Raw genomic sequence first — 7,563 nt, 5'->3', positions numbered from 1 at the left:
AAGTTGCAAAATTATATGCATTTATAAACTTTGATGTATTGCTCTATAGAGCGATTTTTAAGACAATGGTTGTATTTGAACTCCGCTGCTAGAAGAGTATGTATAATCATGTGGTCTGGTAAAACACATGAATAATACCAGTACATAATATAAATTATTATGAAGCAATTAAATACTCAATTAATGGGCCATATATGGTAATTAAAACCATTCTTTAGTTTATATTATTATGAATGTGGGTTCTAGATAATATTTCTCGAATCCAAAATAATAGAAATAAACTTTTGAGCAAAATGTACTCACTTCGACCTCTACAAAACATTATAAATCAAATTTTTTTAATGTGTGTGTACCTACATATCAGTAAAAATAAACGTAGATTTAAAATGGTCTTTTTTTTTTTTTAATAATATGCACAGTTGTGGGCTTGTAGAAGCGTCTTGGACTGGTTGACTATGTACTGGTTCTTGTTGTCTCTCCGTTAGGCTGACCTTTCTTCTTGACTAAACTTGAGTCGTTGATTTAGGGAAGTTGATAACTAGTTAGGTCCAGGTACATAATTTGGATCTGGAGTGACATGGATTGAGTCGAAAAATGACCTGGGATCCTAATTTGGAGATTCTTCAGTGTTACTCTCCCCGTGAAGAGATAAATTGGGGTAGAAAAGTTCATGTTCGAAGAAGGTAACATTAAGAGAATGATAGAAATTTTTTGGTGATTGGTGCGTAGCATTTGTAGCCTTTCTGTCAATGAGAAAAGGGTGGAATGAAAATATAAGTATCATCTTTGAAGTTGAGATTAGATTAAAGCATTTAAAGTGTTCTTATCATATACATAAACCATTATACCATACAAAACCTGACTTGGTAGATTGCGGAGAAGGTTGTGTCGTAAACCTGATAAAGATACTCGTGTGCTTTCTCAAAAATGTTTTTAGGCCATATTTGTAATCTTCAAACATATTTCCCTTCAATAGGAACTGTTTTGATGTGTTACTGCTGGTTTTGTGGTCGTTGCTGCTGCTGGACGCCAGATTGTTGAAGAGTCTGATTACTTTGCGGTGTGTTCCCAAATGCACCCTGTGTACCATGTTGCTGCTGGATAGACATCATACCACTAGCATTGCTTGCTCCCGAGTTGAACACTGAAAACAGTTCTCTAATAAGTAAAACAACAACAAACGGATTCAAAATAAGCGAAGAAAAAAGCAATGCATACTCTGATCACTCAGATTTTGGGGAGGAAGTGTCCGATTGCCAGCAGACATTCCAAACTGGAAGAGCATGGACATCAGTATAAGAGTGAGCAGAAAAGTTTTGCCGATGTTAAAAAATTGAATGTCAGAACAACATTACACAGTTACAAAATACAACATAAAAAGGTGAGGCCTTCACCAAAGGTGAGTTTGTGCATTATGGAGCAACTTCAGAAATCAGGTGATAGATGGTTTGCATCCAGAAACAGGACAAGAAAAGAACCGGTCATATAAAGCTCCCGTCATTAAAATTTAATCCAGTAGAGCTTAATTTTCAGAAAATGAAAAACAAAAAAAAAAAGACAAGACTTTTAGGTCAAAGTACAATGGTTATCGTCCATCAAACAACTTTATATTGGATGCTCGTGCTTTTAGCCAATATATGACAAATAACCACGAATCACAACTGCTAAAGGAATTGGAGGCTCACTTGAATTCTTGGAAGAATTGATTGTGAAGGCATCATAGCAGATATGTTTGGGATCTGAAATTGTGAAGGTTAAAAGGGATGAGACAGCAGCAGGATGCACAGTCTTAATTCAGTGAGAGACGAGAAGAATGGTCATATAATTCTGAAGTAAACCATAAAGATGCATACAGAGTATCAGTTTAACAAGTAAAATAGACATTAAGAGATGATAACAAGAGGGATAAGGGCATGTGCAGTACAAAAAGGTGGCATGCATTTGTAAATGGATCCTGCAAAAAAACGGATGCAAAGATTAAATGCATAAATTCTGGATCTGGAAGCAGCTGTAATAGAAGGGCATCCTTGGTATTCATGAAGAAATTATATGAAAAAACTGATAATCCAATTCTTGTACTTAAAAATTACACCGGTCATTTTTTAAATGTGAGCGAAGGAACTGGTGCAGCAACAATATAACGAACCACAAACAGGGAAAAAAAGGGAAACTAATTATCACCACTTCTAAGCGACTAGAACTGTGGATATAATTATACCCATGCAAACATAATTTTGTATATAACTATACCCACCCAACAGTACCAAATGAAACAATCATATATTGCCTTGCCTGGATGAACCAGCAAATGGAAACTATCATGCATCACAAAGAACAAACCTTCATGACAAGTGGCCAATAACCTCCCTCCCTCTAACTACAGAGCATGACTTGAAAACATAAATAGCCCCCTTCTCACCTCTCTCTTAAAGGAAGTAAATGTAAGGTCCTAGGAAAGAAGCTTCATGAATGAAATTTAATTTACAAAATAGCTGTCGGCATTAGGAAAACAACCATTCATTAATGAATCAAATTGAAATCATGTTAAATATGCTAAAGATACACATTAATATAACAACTATGGGGAGTTATCTACAAGACGTCTTCAAAGGACAAAGAGACCGTGAGATGAAGCAAAAGTACGACTAGTCAGGATTGGCCCCATAAAGAGAATTAGAAGAATACCAATTTGACTAGACTAATGGAATGACCACCCTGAAGTAATTATTTTGTGTAATAAACAAATCTTCTAATTTAAATTCTTCAGAAATTGCTTGTCCACATTACATGGTAGGATATAATGTAACAGCCCGAGGCAAGGGAAATCGTGAGAATTAAAAAAAAAAAAAAAAAAAAAGAGGGCGTCAAAAAAATTAAAAGGGAGCAGGCCATGGAAATCCACAAAAATGAAAATCTGAGTTCTAATAAATGGAAAAAAAAATTGAGAAGGAAGAGAAAAAATAAACAGCCAAATTGAAAGGCTGAATGTATCTAACCATCTGAGAGGTTGGTGTCGTCTGGGCAGCATTGAACAATGCACTGTTCGCTGGGCTAGAAAACTGGTTCAGTTGACGATTAAGGTGAATTCCTTGGTTTAGTTGGTTTTGGCCCATATGCATAGCAGAAGATGTAAGCTGCCTACCCTGAAGCTGCTGAGCCGCCAGTGGCTGAGAAAATTGCACATGATGCTGCCCATGCATCTGTTATGGATCAGATAATTATATTATTTAAACAGAACGCTGACAGCGGCAATGAAAAGTGTAGACATGGATGAATCAGCCTGAAATAAGTTTAGAATTCTTGTGCAAATCCAAGGTATATGCTCTCAGGAATATTCTTATGCACAGGTTGTTTATTCCATGAAGATGCACATCTTTAACTCATGACAATGTCAAGCCACAGACTAAATGTTGCTTTGTTTCACCAGAGCATACCGAAGCTGTCAAGTAATACTACATGGAGTCATGGACAAGAGTCAAATATCTGATTACCGACTGAAACTTCGGCTGTGTCTGGCCCTGTATATCATGCAGCTGAGATACATGGTTCTGTCAAAGAACGAAGTAGTACTCATAACAATTGCATCTTATAATGAAAATTGCTGGAAACAGAGCAAATAAGGAAAATTATTTAGAAATGTGACTGATTATGAGTTGGACAAAATATGTAGATGAATTGATCATTCACAAAAACAAGTACCTCTAAACATTAAAAAAATGAGATTCTAATCAAAGTTAGAATTAAATAAGATCATACCGAAATGTTTTGGTGTGAAACATTACTGAAGGTAAAACAACTGCAAACCTCTGTAACTGAGTCAAAAAGCATACCTGTCCCAGACCAGGCATGGAGGATTGTCTTAACTGCTGTTGGGCTAGCAGTTGCTGCTGATGCGGAGGTAACTGCATTATTTTCTGCCTCTGCTGGTGTTGTTGTTGTAGTTGCTGTTGTTGTAGTTGCTGTTGCTGTTGCTGTGACTGTGACTGTTGCTGCGGAGATGGTGTGTTCATGACGTTTGGACCAGATCTTGGTGAATTAGCATATTGCAGAGGAGAAGCAGATGTATTGTCAAAGGTGGTACTCCCAGCAGCACCAGAAGGCGAAGCTGCAGCTCTTCCAATAAGTTGTGGTCCAGTAGCCTACTCTTAATTCCATTGGTCAAAGCATGAAAAAGAATACACCATAAGAAAATATGTAATTTTCTAATCAGAGAAGTTTTGGAAAACATAGTTGGAAAATAGATCATCGAGAATGGTAAAAGTAATAAGTAAATTAACAGACACAAACTCCCTGATCAGATGAAAATAACAGTAAATAGGCATCAGAAATAATTAAGCATCAGACTAAGACGCCATCTGCTTCATTTCTCCTTGATAAGAAGGGAATAAAAAATTATAGAGGCACCAGTTTCGAGAAAGGCTTGCAAACCAAAAATAACTAATAACAAAGGTGGGTAAAACATGTACAAAAAGAATGAAGACTCAAAAAAAATACTAAATACATAAATGGGAATTTTGACTACTTGAACACAATATGAATGAAGGAATGAGATTTAAAAAAGAAAGGTCAACCTGCAACAAAGAACCTTGGCTGTTATTATTGGTGGTAGACAAAAGGGGAGGTGTGTTCTTCTGGTACATTCCTAAAAATTCAAAAACACATTGTTGTCAAATACGAAACTTAAGGTATCATTATGGATAACGAAAAATTCAAAAGAAATATGGTGAATAAATATTATGCACATACCAGATGAATCTGAGAAGGACTGAGAACCATCATTGGCAGTGAATACATCTACCAAATGCACCGGAAGTGAAGATGTTACTTGCCTTTGCTCTCCAAGTATTCTCAGTCCTGCATATCAATCATTAAACAAAATTTTATGCTGGGAGTGGATAGATCTAAACCAAAACAAGATATATTGAATATGCTACTAAGTAACGCCACGATAATGAAGCTCAACATAGGGGCTAACGATGAATCATGCCTCAGCAAATTTTTCTTGATTACAGGATGGTACGCTGACAGGAACTAAGTTGGTCAATCCCTTAACTTTGCATAATCATTAGTTGACAAATCAAACTAGAGAAAAATAAGCCCATTAAAGGCACATGAAGCTTCAAGAGCAGATGATTTATAGAGAGAGAGAAAGAGAGAGATATCAGCTTCAACATATTTCAAGGTCACCTTGTGGCCTTAACTTGAAGTAAAATGCAGAAACATGGAAACAACCACACTTCATCTTGTTATAACCTCATTGAATAGGGATTGGTTAACATGGTTGATCTTCAATAAAGCAACGTAGGAAAATGTAAGAGTATGTTCTGCCTCTGCACAAGGTCAAAAGTTTCTTTTTTAACCCACATGTTCAAATGTTGTCTAAGCAAATAATTAAATTATGCTAGCATTAAACAGTGATGAAAAGCAGAAGCGTGTAAACAATGTGACAAATTGGATTTAAAAATATAAATGTGAAAACCCCCAGCCAAGAGGGCATCATTCTCCTTGACTGGATCGTGTATGGAACATTTTGCTGCTCGTTTGAAGAAGTTAGATCCCACACAGACACCAAAATTTATATCAATCATATCACAAGTCCAACTGTACAGTTTCACATGTATAAAGGAATTCTACATATCATGCATTTTGTCTCAGATAAACAAAAATAAAATGGCATAACCTCTTGTGGTATGACTTCAGCACAAATTTAAACTCAATCAAAGGCAAACTAGAAGAAAAAGCTCGATCTACACATCATATGATGACATCGCAGGTAAAAATTTACACCTTCGCCGTGATTGACAGCACTTCGGAGTAAATTCTCTTGCTCTTGTATTTTTGCAGCTTGAACCTTATCGATTGTGGGGAGAACCGTTGGTCCTTGACGAGTGCTGAAGTAGGCTTTCCGAGCATCAGCTATGATTTTCTCAGCACTTTCACAGGCAGCCCCGATCATATCAATTCTAGTCTTTATTTTTTATAGTAATCAGATTGAGTTCAAGTCCAGATTGTGTAACGAAACTGTAGTAGATAGTATGCCTACTCACTTTTAGCTTTTCAATTTGTGCAGCCACAGGTAGACCCCGCATGCTTTGTAATAGCTGTTCTCTCTTGGCGTTGTCATCCGCCTCCATTTCGGGCAAAAGCTTGGATGACAACATAACAGGCAGAACTGAAAGTAATCAATTTCGTTAATGCTAGAAAGATTTCCCAAATTGTAAGATTGTACTATTCTCCAGCAGAAACCTAGTTTCGTACGAAGATGACAACACAGATCACCTGTAGCCGATTCTAGAATTCATTTTTTCCCTTGGTTTGATTTTCTTATTAAATTTACTTTTGCATATGTGATGCCAAAAGATAGAGATTTCCGTGGCATTTTAGTTATCATAAAATACTATACCGAAACATCTAATGATCAAGGGTACTCTAACGTCTTCAACGGTATAACAAACTGAAGAGGGATACTCATACGATATAGCTGCATACAGGAAACATACCCATAGCATTCTCAGCATTAACATTCTTAGGATGAACAACAAAAGCCTTAGAAACATTCTTAATTTCTTCAACGATATTAAAAAGCTCCAGATTGACCATCGAGAACTGACTTAACGTATCTTGCCTGCACGCATAAATAAAACCCTGAAATTGCTGAAGGACATACAAAATCGTTCACATTGTCTTTCGCTTCGTGAATAAAATGCGCATACCATCTGGGGTCGGCATTTGTGCGAGCGATGGAGTCGAAGTCTTCTAGGATGCGAGAGATGGCTTTGAAGAGGCTGATTGCACGGGTTTTCACGGAGTCGAGATTGAGCTGCTGCTGTACTGCCGAATTCAGGCGTTCCACAACCTTCGCAGGCGGTTGTTGTTGGTCTTGCATTCCTGCCCTAACCGGTCCTCCTTCCATGGTTGCCACTCCAATTTTATACCAGGATTTGGGATTTTAACCTGGCCTCAGTGGAACAGATCGTCTTTTCACAGTTTACTCTGGAGTCCCCTGATATCAAGGTATCAACGATTCCAAATGAACAAGTCTAATAAGAAAATTTGAAGGTTTTTAGAATTAATTCTGTTGTGGTTCGAATTAAAACTCGAATTTAAACTTGACTGGCAAGATTCAAAAATGTTTTAAATTATTAAAATTATTATTAAAAATAAATATTCACAATTCAGAATTTATTTATTTACTAGATAATTATATTATATTAATAAAATGTTAAAACTCAGGAACAATTCTAGAATTATCGAATAAAATAATTCGAGCTCGAGTTCGACTCTAAAAAAGTTCAAAAATATTCGATAAGCTCGAATACAAATCAAATATTTTTTTGAACTGGTTCGAAAAATTAACGAACCGACTCGGTTCATTTATAGCCCATGACCTAATCCATATACTTTTCTTTCCCCCAAAATTCGTACAAGAATATACACATAATCCATATACCTTTTTTTCCCCGAAATTCATGCAAGTAACATTTGTTTATAATAATAAATTACATTGGGATGTAGGATATTGTGTTGTGTTCTAGCAAAGATGGTCATTGAGGGTTATTGAAG

At 36.3% G+C, this 7,563-nt stretch overlaps 1 protein-coding gene across 2 annotated transcripts; it reads right to left on the bottom strand.

The window, feature by feature from the left end:
- Positions 1-766: 766 nt before the first annotated feature.
- LOC140841227 (mediator of RNA polymerase II transcription subunit 8) lies at positions 767-7,047 on the bottom strand. 2 transcript variants are annotated; one of them, XM_073208497.1, is made up of 12 exons: positions 6,714-7,047; positions 6,501-6,625; positions 6,048-6,172; positions 5,788-5,968; positions 4,747-4,854; positions 4,572-4,642; positions 3,831-4,139; positions 3,492-3,548; positions 2,997-3,200; positions 1,686-1,739; positions 1,219-1,273; positions 767-1,144 (listed from the first exon to the last, which is right to left on the bottom strand). In XM_073208497.1, the coding sequence occupies exons 1-12, from the start codon at positions 6,911-6,913 to the stop codon at positions 993-995; spliced, it is 1,641 nt and encodes a 546-aa protein (XP_073064598.1). In that variant the 5' UTR covers positions 6,914-7,047; the 3' UTR covers positions 767-992. The 2 variants fall into 2 exon arrangements, with proteins under 2 accessions (XP_073064598.1, XP_073064599.1); XM_073208498.1 differs by lacking the exon at positions 3,492-3,548.
- Positions 7,048-7,563: the final 516 nt, after the last annotated feature.

This window comes from Primulina eburnea, chromosome 9 (assembly GCF_022965805.1).
Source record: "Primulina eburnea isolate SZY01 chromosome 9, ASM2296580v1, whole genome shotgun sequence".
In the NCBI taxonomy this organism is placed as follows: domain Eukaryota; kingdom Viridiplantae; phylum Streptophyta; class Magnoliopsida; order Lamiales; family Gesneriaceae; genus Primulina; species Primulina eburnea.
This window is presented reverse-complemented; position numbering and strand designations above follow the sequence as displayed.

What these genes read in the sequence shown, in the direction of transcription:
- LOC140841227 (XM_073208497.1), bottom strand. Translation starts at nt 6,913, where the DNA reads ATGGAAGGAGGACCGGTTAGGGCAGGAATGCAAGACCAACAACAACCG. An exon ending in TAATGCTGAGAATGCTATGG is followed by an intron (nt 6,173 to 6,500) that starts GTATGTTTCCTG and finishes GATTACTTTCAG; the next exon opens with TTCTGCCTGTTATGTTGTCA. An exon ending in CCAAAATCTGAGTGATCAGA is followed by an intron (nt 1,145 to 1,218) that starts GTATGCATTGCT and finishes AACTGTTTTCAG; the next exon opens with TGTTCAACTCGGGAGCAAGC.